At 55.0% G+C, this 16,119-nt stretch overlaps 1 protein-coding gene across 4 annotated transcripts in view; it reads left to right on the top strand.

Annotated features, from left to right (window-relative positions):
* Positions 1-16,119, top strand: part of LOC138060853 (talin-1-like) — a 62,688-nt gene that overhangs the window by 27,357 nt on the left and 19,212 nt on the right. For all 4 annotated transcript variants that reach the window (XM_068925263.1, XM_068925265.1, XM_068925264.1 and 1 more), the window contains exons 6-31: positions 107-249; positions 877-1,004; positions 1,706-1,766; positions 2,118-2,222; positions 2,637-2,792; positions 3,117-3,218; positions 3,467-3,543; positions 3,834-4,014; positions 4,837-4,950; positions 5,332-5,440; positions 5,982-6,190; positions 6,351-6,449; positions 8,853-9,020; positions 9,421-9,715; positions 10,030-10,196; positions 10,755-10,883; positions 11,338-11,451; positions 12,391-12,504; positions 12,692-12,826; positions 12,984-13,112; positions 13,313-13,415; positions 13,773-13,981; positions 14,157-14,276; positions 14,665-14,862; positions 15,260-15,399; positions 15,759-15,852. In XM_068925263.1, coding sequence (XP_068781364.1) covers positions 107-249; positions 877-1,004; positions 1,706-1,766; positions 2,118-2,222; positions 2,637-2,792; positions 3,117-3,218; positions 3,467-3,543; positions 3,834-4,014; positions 4,837-4,950; positions 5,332-5,440; positions 5,982-6,190; positions 6,351-6,449; positions 8,853-9,020; positions 9,421-9,715; positions 10,030-10,196; positions 10,755-10,883; positions 11,338-11,451; positions 12,391-12,504; positions 12,692-12,826; positions 12,984-13,112; positions 13,313-13,415; positions 13,773-13,981; positions 14,157-14,276; positions 14,665-14,862; positions 15,260-15,399; positions 15,759-15,852 — 3,599 coding nt within the window. The remainder of the gene's footprint in view (positions 1-106; positions 250-876; positions 1,005-1,705; positions 1,767-2,117; positions 2,223-2,636; positions 2,793-3,116; positions 3,219-3,466; positions 3,544-3,833; positions 4,015-4,836; positions 4,951-5,331; positions 5,441-5,981; positions 6,191-6,350; positions 6,450-8,852; positions 9,021-9,420; positions 9,716-10,029; positions 10,197-10,754; positions 10,884-11,337; positions 11,452-12,390; positions 12,505-12,691; positions 12,827-12,983; positions 13,113-13,312; positions 13,416-13,772; positions 13,982-14,156; positions 14,277-14,664; positions 14,863-15,259; positions 15,400-15,758; positions 15,853-16,119) is intronic.

The raw sequence follows: 16,119 nt of genomic DNA, 5'->3' as shown, positions 1-16,119 counted from the left end.
TCAGTTTCTTGGCCTATGTGAGCAATCCTGCCAGATCCCATACCCTGGGCTGAGACCAGCCCTGCCTGGGTGTCCATCCCTGCTCACCTTCTGGCATTGCCTGCAGTGAATTGGCTGGACCACGGCCGGACCCTGCGCGAGCAAGGCATTGACGACAATGAGACACTGCTGCTCCGGCGCAAGTTCTTCTACTCTGACCAGAACGTGGACTCACGAGATCCTGTGCAGCTCAACCTGCTCTATGTGCAGGTACAGCCCTCAGCTTTGCTGTTGTTGCCAAGGCAGCAGTGCCTTGCTCCGCTGCCCTGTGCCAGCCCCCTATGAAGGCTGATGACTGAGGTTCTTGACCAGGAACACCCTAGAGGGGCACCTGAGGGTGCTCAGTTGTCACGTGGGAGAGATTTCTTGGGTAAGAGCCAGCAATGACAATCCCAGCTCTGCCTCCTCCTCAATGCTAAGCTTTCCAAGGATGTCCTACGTTTCCTGTGTGTGATAGGAACCGTCCTGTCCCCAGGCTTGAAGTTCTGCTGCTGTTCTTAGCCCAGGATCAGTGACTACCTTTGCTGTTCCTAAGGGGACTGCCTTGTCTTTGGTCAGTGCCTTTTCTTTCCTATATGGCAACACAGCTTCTAAACACCACATAGGATGTTTCTGAGCTGTTGCTCTGCATCTCTGTTTCAGTATGTGAGACATGATCTCTTCTCATATGTTGTTTTGCTGCAAAGTGTTTCAGCTGCAGGGCAGCAGTGTGCCTCAGTGCAGGCAGTCTGTGGCAGTCCCTCCTGCCTAATGTAAAAGGGAGCAGTGGCAGTTGCTGGGCTGTGTTGCAGGGCTTGCTGTGCCCAGCCCATGTCTATGTCTTCTCTTCCCTCACAGGCTCGTGATGACATCCTTAACGGTTCCCACCCTGTCTCATTTGACAAAGCGTGCGAGTTTGCCGGTTACCAGTGCCAGATCCAATTTGGGCCACACAATGAACAGAAGCACAAACCAGGCTTCTTGGAGTGAGTGTCCCGAGGAGCCCCTGGGCCCTGTCCGGAGGTGGAGCACTCACTTGGGGTTGTGAACACCTTTGGAGCAACCCCTCTCCTCCCTGCAGCACTGTGCCCTCATACACCATGCCAGAGTGCGGAGGTCAACACCAAACGCGAAGGGTGCCAAACCCCAACGCACTCCGTTTAGCACCCACAGGAGTGCCCTGGGACGTGGAGTCAGCTCCAACTTTGGGGAGGGGGGCCAGCCTGAAATGCGGCTTCCTTTGTGCTGTGCAAGAGGCTGCATCCTCTGTGTCTCCACCCTGCTCTCTGCAGGGCAGCTCCTGGGGCTAACTGAACATTAAGGCCAGCTGTGCTACTGAGCAGAGAGCATGCTCTGCCAAGACTGTTTTCTTCCCACTCTGGTGGAGAAGCAGACCCTCATGTGGGCCTGGAGAAGGGCTGCCCTCAGCCTGTGAACTGTAAATTGCAGCCCCTGCGGCATCGGCAACCTGGAAAGTGGAGAGGTGGTTCTAAGAATAAGAGGTCTTTTGGGGTCCTGAATTTCCCTTGCTGCAACAACCTCTCCTACATCCTTCCTGTTTCCAAAAACTCTCAGCCTGTGCCTTGGCAGAGTTTTGCCCAAGCCTCCGTGTTGGGCCTATTCATAGGCAAAGACAAGCGCTGGCTTCAGGGCTCTGCTGGTAACAGCTGATTTTGTCTCTTTGCAGACTCAAGGATTTCTTACCCAAGGAATATATCAAGCAGAAAGGGGAGCGCAAGATCTTTATGGTACGTGCAGGGCTGTGTTAAGACCCAAGCTTGTCATTTCTCCTCGCCAGAGGTTCGGGTTTCTCTTGTCCCTGAAAGTAGCACCTCCCAGCCTGGACAGACGAGCAGGTAGCAGTTTAGTAGGTGGGAGATAGGAGTGTGAAGCTGTAGTGGGTAGACATGGTGGCTCCTGAGGTTTGAGAGGGTCAGAAGGATGGTGTAGCTGTAGTGAGGAGGAGGATGTTAGCAGGGCAGGGGTGTCAGTAAGAGTGGAGAGAGCCTGGAAAGGCTGTAACAGGATGATGGTGACAGCAGTGGAGCACAGCTAGGGAGCCACGGAGTTAGTGTGATGTTCTGTCTTTGTTATTACAGGCTCACAAGAACTGCGGGAACATGAGTGAGATCGAAGCCAAAGTTCGCTACGTGAAACTTGCCCGTTCCCTGAAGACCTATGGGGTCTCCTTTTTCCTGGTCAAGGTAGAGCAGCAGGAGCAGCTCCCCAAGCCCCAGCTGGCATGCCTAGCCACGCACCTACCTTCTTTCCAGCATCCCCCTGGCCTCCACCATCTTTCATGTCGCTGTCCATCCATTTCACCTCAACCCACTTCATTCACATCATTGCTCCACCTTTCCTTATGTCCCCACTTAATGCTTGTCCTTCTTTTTGGCTTTTCCTGCGTGCTACCCTCTTGCTTCTTTCTTGACTCATGCTTTTTCTCATTTCCTTTTCAAGACCACGTCACAGGTATCATTACCCAAAAGTATGGGCTTGGGGTGCTTCCTAGTCAAACGTGACCTTAAAGGATAGGCTCTGGAGAGCTGAAGTCTTGGCAGGGCTATGCTGAGTGTCAGCCCTGGGGCAATCTGTAACCCTTTTGTCATGGCACGCAGGAGAAGATGAAGGGGAAGAACAAGCTGGTGCCGCGGCTGCTGGGGATCACCAAGGAGTGTGTAATGCGTGTAGATGAGAAAACCAAGGAAGTGATTCAGGAGTGGAGTCTGACCAACATCAAGCGGTGGGCAGCCTCGCCCAAGAGCTTCACCTTGGTAAGGGTCTGCCCCAATCCTACTCCACTGCCTCACTGCTCTGGCAGTGCTGCTGCCACCAGGACCTTCTGACCTCTTCTGTGTTGACTGCAGAATAGCCTCAACCACTGCCATGCTAGCCTCTGTCATGAATATTTCCCTTCTGTGGGACTCCCTTGCCCTTCTCCAGCTGCCTCTCTCAGTCATGGAGAACAGGGAATTGTGGAGGTGCAGAGCCACACTTCTGGCACAGAGACTAGTCCTGGGTGCTTAGCACATACCAGAGGGGCTCAGGATGGCAGTCCCTGCCCCGCTGTGGTGCTACCCAGTGCTATGCTGTTGCAGGATTTTGGAGATTACCAGGATGGTTACTACTCGGTGCAGACAACAGAGGGGGAGCAGATTGCCCAGCTGATTGCTGGCTACATCGACATCATCCTGAAAAAGGTAGGTACCTATGTGGGTTGGGAGAGGGAGCCGAGTGCCTGTAGCCAGCTCCTTACCTGAAGGAGGTGCAGGATGCCCCCTCAGGCTGCAGCTGGAGAGCTGTTGGCACACAGCCGTGTTGGAAGAGGCTGGAGACAGGCACTTGGGGGAGTCCCATGGGCCTGGTACAGTACCCTAGTCTGGGCTACTAGAATTGGGGGAGTCTGGGAGGTGTATGCTGGCTGACACACTTTCTCTTTCCTCCACAGAAAAAGAGCAAAGACCACTTTGGGCTGGAGGGGGATGAGGAGTCCACCATGCTGGAAGACTCTGTGTCCCCTAAGAAGTAAGTCCATTGGAGCAAGTTAGATACTAAGCAGAAGTTGAACTGACAGCATGCTCCAGCCAAACTTGTCATGCTGCACCATCTGCAGGGAGAGCTGCCACTCCTTTAGCTGCAGCTTTCCCGGAAAGGTTGGGGAAAGGTCCATAGGGATCCTTTTACACTAAGAGCTTGGCCTTGTCCATGAAGTTCTGGGTGCAGACAAGGTGCTTGCCCAGGGAGAGGTTCCTACTCTTCTGTAGAAGTACGGCCCAAGCGTTCCCAGCCATAGCTAGTATTTCTTTCCTTTGCAGATCGACTGTCTTACAGCAGCAATTTAACCGTGTGGGCAAGGCAGAGCTGGGTTCAGTGGCCCTGCCAGCCATCATGCGGACAGGGGCTGGAGGGCCAGAAAACTTCCAAGTGGGCACGATGCCGCAGGCCCAACTGCAAATCACCAGTGGCCAGATGCACCGAGGGCACATGCCTCCCCTGGTAAGGTCTCCCTATGCCCACTGCAGAGCGAGAACGCTGAGATGTGGCCATTGAGCTGGTGCAGCCCCAGCCATCTAGCCAGACGTTAGCCTGCCCTGAAAAGCAGGGGCCCTGGTTGGTCCCGTGTGCTTGCTAGCCTTGCTGGCTTAGTGTGCACCCACATCCAATCCACAAACTTTGTGTCCGTCCCCCTCTGAGATTCCCCACAGTCCCCAGGAACATATGCTGCAGTTCTCTATGTGAGATCCATCCAGAGGTCTCCACCCTAGTATTTTCCCCTGGCTGGCTGTCACAGGGTCTTTCCTTCCAGTCCTCAGGCTGAGCACTGCTCTTAGCTGCTGGTCCCAGCCAACTACACTGATGCTGTGGTTTGCAGCAGAGCCCTGCTGCTACTGGAGTTGGTGCCTTCCCCTGCATCCTTCTCTGCAGCCAAAGATGCATTTGAGAAGGGCCAAGAGGGAGCCCTATTTTCTCTGGCACACAGAGAAACCCTAGACACAGCAGGGTTTGCTGGAAGGCCTTGTGAGGTCTTCCTCCATTTGCTGCAGTGTCCCTGCTCCCAGAAAGCTCATGAACTACAGGATTCACTAGTACCTGCCCTTGGCAGCCAGCTTGCTGCAGTAGAACAGGGCATTCCCAGGTGGGAGATGCAGAGGGGGAAATCCCTGTGCTCCTGGTTGCCCCCTCTTTTTGTGGAGGTGCCTACTTAGAGCCCTTTCCTTGACAGCCTGTTCCTACCACCTTCTGCTGGGGCAAGTGAGCTGAATATCTGAGCCTGGACTTTGAGCCTCCGCTGTACCTCAGTCTGTCCTTGTGTTACAGACTTCAGCCCAGCAGGCCCTGACTGGCACCATCAACTCCAGCATGCAGGCCGTACACGCAGCCCGGGCCACTCTGGATGACTTCGAGACCTTGCCGCCTCTTGGGCAGGATGCTGTGAGTGCCTAGTGAAGAGGGGGTACTGGCTTATTTGGGTTGAAGGGAACCTCCTTGGAAAGGGGTTGGTTGCAGGTCAGGCTGAATGTGGCTGGCTGCTTTCCCAGGAGAGGATTTCAGTAATTCCAGGAAGTTCTGCTCTCTACAAAAAGGTCAAGTTGTGTCCAGCTCTAGGGGCAGGAGCAGAAAGGATGCTTCATTTCTCGGCAATTTTCCTACCTCTCTCTTCTGCACTTTTGGCTTTAGAATGAGAATGAGGAGTCTTGGATGGTAACAGTTCTTCCTTGTCTCCTCTCTCCTGCAACCCACTGTGTGAGCACGTGCACGGTTCCCCACCACCACCAGGCAGGGCTGACCCTGCTCCTGCTCTCCCTCTTTCAGGCTTCCAAAGCTTGGCGCAAAAACAAGATGGATGAGTCAAAGCATGAGATTCATTCCCAAGTGGATGCTATCACTGCTGGCACAGCCTCAGTGGTCAACCTAACTGCAGGTAAGTGGAGGACTGGGCAACTTGGATGCCCTCTCTGTGGGGAAGGCTTGGTCTCATCTGGCCTTTGGCTGGAGTCAAGGCTCCTGTCCTTCCTCAGGATCTGGACAGAGCCAGCCCGGCCCAGCCGGGGCTAACTGAACCCAGACTGCTGCTAACGTGCTTGTAGAACGAGCCGTGCTCCCACAGCTCCCGCTGCCTTGAGACCCCCCCCCCATACCCCTGTCAGTGCCCAGACTGCTCCCATTCCTTTCTCTGTCTTGGCTGATCTGACATCCCCTGTACCACAAGCATGTTGTCCAGTCCCCGCCATAGCCGTGGTGACTGCCACGGCGTGCTGCAGCTCTCCTTCCCCATGTTGTGAGTTCTGGTGTTGTCCCAAACCAGCTTCAGGCCTGATGTGTCCACCCTTGAGGTCTCGGAGCCGGGGGTTTCCTTCCTCCACTCTCAAGAAGGAGAATCACGTCAGTTACAGGTCCAGGGATGTTCTTGGAGTGTCACTGAAGCGTCCTTACTCCACAGCTCCTGTTTCCTCCCTATGCAGGCGATCCAGCAGATACGGACTACACAGCTGTAGGCTGTGCTGTCACCACTATATCTTCTAACCTGACGGAGATGTCCAAGGGTGTGAAACTGCTGGCTGCCCTCATGGAGGATGAGGGAGGGAATGGACGGCAGCTTCTGCAGGCAGCCAAGAACCTGGCAAGCGCCGTCTCGGACTTGCTGAAAACTGCACAGCCAGCCAGTGCTGAGGTGTGAGGGGAGCAGGAGGGGTTGTGGGAGATATGGGGCTGAGGAGGCAGGTTGGAGGGAAGCATGGGTTGAGGTAGGGTGGATTGAAGCAAAGGGGAACAGCAGAGTGAGCTTGCAGCTTGCCCAAAAGCCTGACTGATTTTTGCCTCTTTCCTTGCAGCCCCGCCAGAATCTCCTGCAGGCTGCCGGCCTTGTGGGCCAGACAAGTGGAGAACTGCTACAGCAAATTGGAGAAAGTGATACTGATCCTCGCTTCCAGGTGAGTGATGAGGCTCTGGCTGTACCCGGAGACACATACTCAATAAAACCATCTGCCTTTGCACAGGATCGTCCCTTCAGACCTTTTCCGGCAGGAGGGGTCCATGCTACAGCTTGGCCTGTGCGTGGTGACTTTGCCAGGGGAAGGGACAGGCCATTTCCCGTCTCTGTAGTTAGACCCACTGTCGAGTAATGCCTCTTATCTTGTGGATTCCTGTGTAGATCCCAGAAAGCCGGCGTGCTTGGATCCTGCCCACCTCTGACCCAAAGACGGTAAAAAGCAGCTGTAGGCATGGCTTGGTGGTTTCTGCCCCTCTCTGATGTAAGGGCTGCTCCTTTGGGAACAATCAGCTGAATTCTTTGGGGACGGGCACTTGTCAAAAATCTGCTTTTCTTGTGATTGACTCTCGGAAGTTCATGCACTCGGGTCGCTGTTCCAGTGAGCTCCACCGTGGTAGTCCCCGCCTTGCAGCAGCCTCTCGGCTTCCTCCTGCCAGTGTTTGTGAGGCTGCCTGTGCGTCCAGATCAGGAAGCCGAACTGGCTGAAACCTCATGGTTTTTTGCTGAGTTGGAACCAGCTGGATTGGTTTCCTGTTGGCTGCTGGTTCCACTACAAGGGAGGTAACAGAGCATGCTAGGGAGGGTGATCTAACCATAATATGGATTGCAACAGACTCCTGAACTCAGAGGTGTCTTTATAGCATGGCTACACGGCCTGGATATGAGCAAAAATTCCTAGACAGAGAGCGAAAGAGAAGAGAAAAGCTAGCAGTAATGAAGGAACAAATCAGAGGAAGACAAGTACAGCCAGGGGAAAGTGAGGAGCAGGAGCTGATATGGGGGAGTGCTAGGACAGAGGCAGCCCGAGAGAGACTGGAAAAGCAGCTCTAGCCTGTCTCTGCCCCTTGCAGATCCCTTGCTGCAGGTCTGGCATCCCAATTCTCTCATTCAACCAGTGGACGATAACAGGGCCAAGTGACGGATTTAGGAACTGAACCGTAATTTGTAAATGTGCAAGGCACTCTGCCCCTCAGCTACAAGACCCAAGTGTATGTACTTCCTTCCTCTGTGCTGTTCTGTTGGGATTGCTTCTTTTCCATCATGAACAGTTGCTGTGGTTTGGGGGCCTGGGAACTCTTGAGCTTGGTGCATGTGCTGCCCAGACTATCATTGCATCTAGAACGGTGATGGATTGCAACAGAAATAGTCTTTGCTTGCAAGAGGCAAGGGGAAAAAGGAGGAAATCCAAGTGGGGGATGATCTGAAATATTTGTGGGTTGGTGTCAGGAGGCTTAGCTGTAGCAGGGCGCGGGTATGCTGTCTGCACGCGTGTACTTGAATAGAGGATTCAGGCTGCACAGTTTAGCTGCAGTCTGCAGTGGATTGTGCCTGCAGCAGCAGGCAGGGAGCTCCGTCCTGTATATGGACATCGTGACACGTCGTGTCAAGGTCTTTGACCAGTGTGCAGTGCAGAGCAGTGTCTCAAGTGGGGCAAGCCCTTGCTGCCGAGTTCTGGTGTTTCTGATGGAAACCAGCACTGTGGTGTTGGGGCTAATTCTGAGCGCTGCGTCGTGCTGTGAGGTCTGGTGTCCTTGCTAGGAGGTAGTTTGCTGTGTGTGCTGATCAGTGCCTGTTGTGTGCTAGCAGGGCAGTTCTGTGTCTCCCCTACAGCCTTTGGAAGTGGAGACGTGTCACTATACAATGCCCCTCTTTTAGCCCTGGGAACAGCAACAGAGATGTAGCCCAAAGCTGAAGAGCAGATGGTTGTCTGCAGGACGTGCCTGTCGGATAATTGCCGATGTCCCCAGGGTTCAACTGACCAGTGTGGGCATCTCCTGATTGCCTGCTGTGGGCGGGCAGTGCCATAGGATGGTGCTGAGGGCTGCTCACTGTGTGACTGCACCCGTAGCTGCGTTTTGCCTGCAGTTTGGCCAGAGCCAAGTGTTTCTGGGATGCGAAGCCTGGTGGTGCTGATGGTGTCTTGCAGCAGGTTCCTCCTGCAGTGCGGTCAGGGATTTGATGCAGGTCGTTGCCTGTGGAGCGGACAGCATCCGAGTCCTGGGTGTTGTGGGTGATGCTGAGCGTTACCCAAGCCGCTCTTGGTGGCGTATGCGGTCAGGGCAGCGTCCTGGTGCGGGGAGCTGCCGCAGTGCGGACTGCAGCTTGAGGCAGGGTTACTGTCTCGCTGCCGGCTGTTGCACACAAGAGGGGTGGCACTGTGATGTTGCCAGCCACACAAGCCACTCCAGGTGTTCGGTGCTGCCAGTGCTGGGCTGGGGTGGATGAAAGGCCCCCTGAGCTCATGTTTCCGTGCTGAATATTTCACGAGAGCCGTGTGAGTAGCTGGTGCACATCTCCCATCCTGGTTCCTGTGCTGACATTCTCCATCCCCCCCCCCTTGCAGGATATGCTCATGCAGCTGGCAAAGGCCGTGGCCAGTGCTGCTGCCGCCCTAGTGCTGAAAGCCAAGAACGTGGCTCAGAAAACGGAGGACTCGGTGCTGCAAACGCAGGTGATTGCAGCTGCCACGCAGTGTGCCCTCTCCACCTCCCAGCTCGTGGCCTGCACCAAGGTAAGAAATCACTCTGGAGGTGAGCAGCATTAACCCTTGATTCAACATGGGCTGCTAGCACTGCCTGAGAGGTGGCAGCTCCAGCTTGTACCACCCTGTGAGAGGGACTCTGAGTGGTTGTTTACTCTAGGGAAGTTGGGTCATAGGTATGCCAGGACCAACGCCTCATCCTCTCAAGCTGGAAGTTAGGGGTGTGGGGCCAGAAGTCTCAGCTACCTTTGGCCAAGCATGCCTGGAGTAGCTGTCGCTGTGCCCAAACGCTGAATATGCTTTCAGGGAAGCAGGGGCTGGGGATAGTAGTCATCTGTGTTGTAGGCCGTCTCTGTTCTGCTTGGTGGAGAACGGGAGCTCTGTAGTGCCAGAGCCATGCTCACTGCCCAGCCCTTCTCCTCTCCTCCAGGTAGTGGCTCCCACAATCAGCTCCCCGGTCTGCCAGGAGCAGCTAATTGAGGCTGGCAAGCTGGTGGCCAAATCGGCGGAGGGCTGCGTGGAGGCCTCCAAGGCAGCCACCAGTGATGACCAGCTCCTGAAGCAGGTGGGGGTGGCAGCCACAGCTGTCACCCAGGCCCTGAACGACTTGCTGCAGCACATCAAGCAGCACGCCACGGGTGGGCAGCCCATTGGGCGCTACGACCAGGCCACCGACACCATCCTCAACGTCACTGAGAACATATTCAGCTCCATGGGCGATGCAGGTGAGAGCAACTAATCACACCTGGGGTAGGACATAGAGAACAGGGCAGAGTGGGCTGAAAAAAGCACAGGTAAGTGGGCTTTCCCTCTCTAGGGTCATGCCTTGATGCAACTGCTGTGTGTTCACTGGGCAGCTTGCCTGCGCCTTCCTGCAGTCTCATGTTCATGGCCCTGCTGTGGCTGGGTCTGCATCAAGCCTACTAAGGATGGGAGACAGTGTATGCAGAGCCTACAGTAGACAGAGGTCAAGGAGTCACATGGCCATTGCTGGAGCCCCTGGGACTTGTTGACAAGCTGCCTTTCCTCCCTTTCCCAGGGGAAATGGTGCGGCAGGCTCGTATTCTGGCCCAAGCAACATCTGACCTCGTGAACGCCATCAAAGCCGATGCAGAGGGAGAGACGGACCTGGAGAACTCGCGCAAGCTGCTGAGTGCAGCCAAGATTCTGGCTGATGCAACCGCCAAGATGGTGGAGGCTGCAAAGGTTTGTTGTGCACGGGCTGGAAGCAGCAGGAGGAGCTGCTGGCAGATGGGTGCTTTCTTTGGCAGCCCAGATGACTCCTGGCCTGCTCAGTGACCGCCATCAGCAGCAGCAGCACAGCATGGACCTCAGCTCCCCAGCAGTCCCTGCTTGGGGAAGTAGATCCCAGATAGGGGCTGGGACTTGATGGCCAAGGCTTTCCCCTCTGCTCAGGGTGCTGCAAGAGCAATGAGGCTGGAGGGGTGGGGGTAGGTTTCAAGTGCTCCTCTGCTCTCCAGAGCAAGGCCCTGCACTGAACTGAAGACCTGTGCAATGAATTGGGGCTCTCTCCTGAAGGTACAGATGGTAACTGAAGAGCAGCGTTGTTAATTCTCGTACTGCTGAGCACTTCAGGGGAGACTTCTGGCACCTCAGCATCTCCTTTTGCTCAGCCATGGTGCTCTAGAGAGCCAAACTGCTGGGGACACAACCCAGTGTCAGGGCAGAGGACAGCAGCTGCTCTCAGAGGATAAGGGACCTGGTGGGTACTATGAGGTTTGATGGCTTTCCTGTTTTGTCCAGGGAGCTGCAGCCCACCCAGACAGTGAGGAACAGCAGCAGCGGTTGCGTGAGGCAGCTGAGGGGCTCCGCATGGCAACGAATGCTGCAGCTCAGAACGCCATTAAGAAAAAGCTTGTGCACAAGCTGGAGGTGAGATGCCCAGCTGAGGTTTGGGCAGGGGGCTGCTGGAACGAGGGGAGGCACAGTGAGCAAGTGAGACCTGGCATTAGGTCTGTGATCCCTGCACTTTTTGAAGAGATGAAGCTACTTTTGTGTAGTTATGAGTGTCCAAAGCGGTCCCCAAAGAGACCTCTCCGTTGCTCCCTACTCTGTCATCTTCCTGGTCTCTGACCAGATTTCTCCCTTCTTCTGAGCAAACTGCATTCCTTTGGGATGTCAGACTAATCCCCTGCCTCAAAAGTGCTGGTGATGCTAAGTCGTTGCAGGTAGAGGTGCAGCAGGAGAAGCTTAGTAGGAGCTGGGGTGGGGAGCTGGGTCCCCACGCTGTGGCAGGAGGGGTTACTGGGCCAGGGTTTCAGGACAGACTGGCCTGCAGCCTGTGTAGTTGGCCACTCTGATGCTAAGCTACGTCTTCCCCTCCCAGCACGCAGCCAAGCAGGCTGCAGCATCTGCCACCCAGACCATCGCTGCCGCGCAGCATGCAGCTTCATCCAACAAGAACCCAGCAGCACAGCAGCAGCTGGTGCAGAGCTGCAAGGTAAGGAGCATATTGTCCCAACGCCCCTGTGCTGCGCGGGGCCAGGCTGTGACCGTAATGTCTTCCTCGGCTCCAGCGCTCTCCGGTGGCCGAGGCTATGCCACCTGCTCTCATTCTCTCTCTGATCAACCATGTCACGGGACAACTGAGCCAGCTACCCACTGCCTCTGCTTTGTGCACAGCCGTAGCAGGCTGGGTGCACAAGAGACAGCTTGTACCTTAGAGTCCTCAAATTCTGCCTTAGGAATAGCTAATGTGCATTTTTTAGTTACTGTTCCCCTTCTTGGAAAACCTATCTGCAAAAGTATGAATGTTGCACCAGTGCCCTAAAAGCAGACAGCCCTCAGTTCTGGGCAAGATGATGGAAAAGCTGATTTGAGACTGTCGTGATGTTCTCATCTTTTAACATGTTAATGCTGAGCAACCTTATATTAAGAAAAAATGATTCTGTCAAAATCGGGGTGAGGTTTTTTTGTATTAATGGGGTAACTTTTTTATAAGATTGCAAGACGGATTGATAGAAAGATCCTTAAAAGCTTTTAAACTTGACTTTACACAACGCTAAGACTTTGCTCAAGATGTTGCGTTGTATTATATCAGTAGATTATGGGCTAAATGGGTTAGGAGCTGGTAAAGCACAGATCTCAGTTGCTGTTGGAGAAGAGGGCCTTGGAGGTGGTGTTTGTAATGAGGTTCTGCAGGGACTAGGTTTATGTCCAACTGATTTTTTTTGATCAATGATCTGGGAATACACACAGTCACTGGCAGTCAGATGTGCAGGTGGCAAGGCCCGAGAGAGCTGCAGGCAGTGAGCAGAGCAGGGCATGCATACAGAGCAGTCTGAATGAGCCACTAAGCTGGACCAGCTGGAGGGTCCTGTGTGTGCTTCATGTCTCCCCATGGCTGGGCCTCTCCAGTGACTCTCCCCTCTGGTCACAGGTTGTGGCAGATCAGATCCCAATGCTGGTACAAGGTGTACGAGGAAGCCAATCCCAGCCGGACAGCCCCAGCGCCCAGCTGGCTCTCATTGCTGCCAGCCAGAACTTCCTGCAGGTATCTATACTCTGCTGTATCTTCTCTCTGTCAGGAGCCTCCTACAGGGGCTCTGGCTCTTGCATCCATTAAAAATTGTGTATTGTGCTGTCTGTCCCTCTAAGATGCTGGGAAGCCTACTGGACATGGGCAAGGAAGAGATAGTGCACGTTATCCTATTCTCACGGCTTTTTCTTTGGACTTGCAGCCAGGTGGGAAGATGGTTGCTGCAGCCAAGGCCACTGTCCCCACCATTACAGACCAGGCCTCTGCTATGCAGCTCAGCCAGTGTGCCAAGAACTTGGCTGCAGCTCTTGCCGAGCTCCGCACAGCCGCGCAGAAGGTAAGAGAATTGTTTCCGTCCAGCTGCAAGGCCTCAGTTGTACTAAGCAGGAGGGGCTAGCAGAGAGATGGGGATGGCCCTGTTGCAAGGTGAGCTCCTGAAAGACCAAGGTGCACGCAGCTGTTGCCTTGCTGATTTTTCCTTCTTCCTATTGCAGGCTCAGGAGGCTTGTGGGCCCCTAGAAATAGACTCTGCGCTGGGCCTTGTGCAGAGCCTGGAGAGGGACTTACAGGAAGCCAAGGCCGCTGCAAGGGATGGCAAACTCAAGCCTCTGCCAGGAGAAACGGTAAGGGCTCTGAGAGGTGGCTCACGCAGGGAATGGGTCTGGGTGAGCAAGCAGGAACAGCAGGCAGCAGCACTGGATGGGAGCAGTATGTTGGGGAGGAGTGGGTGCTGTGGCTGAGGTGGGTGAAGGGAGAGTGGGAGATGCATGGGTAGAGGCTGGAGGTGTAGCCTGTGAACGCATTCTCACTGATCATCCTGCAGATGGAGAAGTGTGCCCAGGACCTGGGGAACAGCACAAAAGCTGTCAGCTCTGCTATCGCTCACCTCCTTGGAGAGGTGGCCCAGGGCAACGAGAACTACACAGGTACCACGCTCCAGGAGTAAGCTGGGGGATAGGCAAGGGCTACACCTTCGTTTTGTGTGTGGATCTCACCCCTTGGTAAAGATCACTTGTACTCGAGGCAGCTGCCCCTGAACAGTGGACACAGACCAGATGGCTCCAGGCAAATGAGGAGCCAAGCGGGACACTTGGGGTCCATGGGAGCGATTTTTGACTGGGGCAGAAGGGAAGATTTGGAAGTGCTGGGAGGAACTGCACAGTCTCTTGACCTGAACAAGGCAGGGTATATTGGAGGTAGGGGTGCATTCTTGAGGGAGAACGTGGCATAGGTCTTGTCACTTCTGCTTAGCCTCGATCACTGACTTACCTCTCTCCTCACAGGAATTGCTGCCCGAGAGGTGGCCCAGGCCCTGCGCTCACTCAGCCAGGCTGCCCGTGGCATTGCAGCCAACACGTCGGACCCTCAGGCACAGAGTGCCATGCTGGAGTGCGCTGGTGACGTTATGGATAAAGCAAACAACCTCATTGAGGAAGCACGAAAGGCAGTGGCCAAGCCTGGTGACCCAGAGAGCCAGCAGCGTCTGGCCCAGGTGAGAACTGGGCCTCAACACCTTCAAGAAGTCCTTGGCCCATTGCTGAGGCCAGGGAAGGATGCAGGGCTGTTGGCACTCGCAGTGCCTGAGTCCTGGTGCCTGCAGCGGTGCTGCAGTATAGCACCGCTGGAGGAGATGTGCATGAGATGGTGACTGTTCTTGCTCTCCACAGGTAGCCAAGGCAGTGTCTCAGGCCCTGAATCGCTGTGTGAACTGCCTCCCAGGACAGCGGGATGTGGACGCTGCCATCCGTACAGTGGGCGAGGCCAGCAAGAGGCTGCTAGCAGATTCGGTGAGTTTAGCCTGGCCAGGGTGAGATGGGCAAGCTTTGCAGTGGAGACATGAGCTAATCCATCCATGCTGGATTTCTCTCTCCAGCATGTCCTCAAGTAGGCTTTCTGTCAGGAGGGTGTTGATTTCAGGGATACACTAGCGTCTCCAGTGGTGTCAGCTTTATCCAGGACACAGTGGGCTTTGTCAGGACTCTCCCAGCAGCAGCCTGCCAACAGCTGTCTGCTACCTGCTTGTGCTGCGGATCCTTGCTCCTGGAGAGCAGAGCAGCTGCTCTGGGGTTTTCTGGCCACAGACAGCGTGTACTTCAGATGCTAGATTTTCATCGTCCATCTCTGACTTCGTCCTGGTCTTTCTACTGCTCCTAACCTCTCTCTCTCTGCCTCCAGTTCCCACCCAGCACCAAGAGCTTCCAGGAGGCACAGAGCCAACTGAATCAAGCAGCAGCAGGACTCAACCAGTCTGCCAACGAGTTGGTACAGGCATCGCGTGGCACCCCTCAAGACTTGGCCAAGTCCTCTGGCAAATTTGGACAAGACTTCAATGAGTTCTTGCAGGCTGGAGTGGAGATGGCCAGCCTGTCCCCGGTGAGAGCAAATTCCTGTTGTTTGTGACACATTGTGAATTGCCATATCAGGGGAGACGTTTGGGTGCCCAGGAAGGTGTTTGACCATGGGCAGAGTAGCCAGGGGATCAGTGGCTAGAGGAGTGCCGTGAGGGGCTGCAGCTAAAGTAGCTGGTGAGATGGGGTCTGGGGATGGGCTAAGCTGCAGTAACAGGGGAAGAAGCGGCTTGGGTTGTTTCAGCAAATGTTAACTCGTAGTAGCAAGGATACAGCAGCAGGCAGACCAGCTGGGTTAAGGGAATAGGCTTAGCCCAGAAACCACTGGAGACTGGGGGTCAGGCTGCCGGAGGACGCAGGGTGGAGGCTGGGTGTGCATGGAACTTAGAAACCTGTAGGTGACTCTTCTTGGCTCCTTCTAGACTAAGGAAGACCAGGCGCAGGTGGTGTCAAACTTGAAGAGCATCTCCATGTCCTCCAGCAAGCTATTGTTGGCTGCAAAGGCGCTTTCCGCTGACCCCACAGCCCCTAACCTCAAGAATCAGCTAGCAGCAGCTGCACGGTAGGAAGACCCCTTTCCTGTACATAAAGGGAGATGGGCAAGTGCCAAGGGCTTGTTCCGAGCCTGCAGCAGTGGGAGGCCGAGTCTAGACCTGGTGCTTGCCTCCATGAGGCTCAACTTGCTGTGGAGCTCTCCTGAGACCGCTTGTCTACTGTAATCCTGACGTGGCTGCTCTATGGCAGTCTGTCAAAAGTAGTAGACCCTGAAGGAGGTAGGAATGTCCCTCAGCCAGAGCCTCTGCCTGTTTCCTGCAGCCAGGACATCCCCCATGGCCAAGTCAATAAGCTCTTTGCGGTAGCAGTGGGTCTGGGTGGTGGAGCCGGCATTAATCCGTGGTTGTCTCTCCCCTGTTCTGGCAGGGCCGTGACTGACAGCATTAACCAGCTGATCACAATGTGCACCCAGCAGGCACCAGGCCAGAAGGAATGTGACAACGCCCTGAGGGAGCTGGAGGTGAGAAGAACCTAGAAGCATCTTGCTGAGACAACAGAGGGGCTCAGTGGCCAGGGGTTCCCCTTCTGTGTGGGCTTGACTGGGTCAGCATGAGGCGGGCTGGCGGCATCAGATGCTGAGATCGCTGGGGTGAGGAGAGGGGCGGTTACGCTGTGTTGTGGCGGGAAGAACGGAAGAAGAGATGCAAGGCACTGCATATGCCAGCTGTGGGAGGTGGAGAGCACAGACCCTGCCACAGTGAACGCATGTTCCTTGATCTGATGCCTG

This window comes from Struthio camelus, chromosome W, assembly GCF_040807025.1.
Source record: "Struthio camelus isolate bStrCam1 chromosome W, bStrCam1.hap1, whole genome shotgun sequence".
Lineage (NCBI taxonomy): Eukaryota > Metazoa > Chordata > Aves > Struthioniformes > Struthionidae > Struthio > Struthio camelus.
The sequence above is the reverse complement of the archived record's forward strand: the minus strand, read 5'-3'. Positions and strand labels throughout refer to the sequence as shown.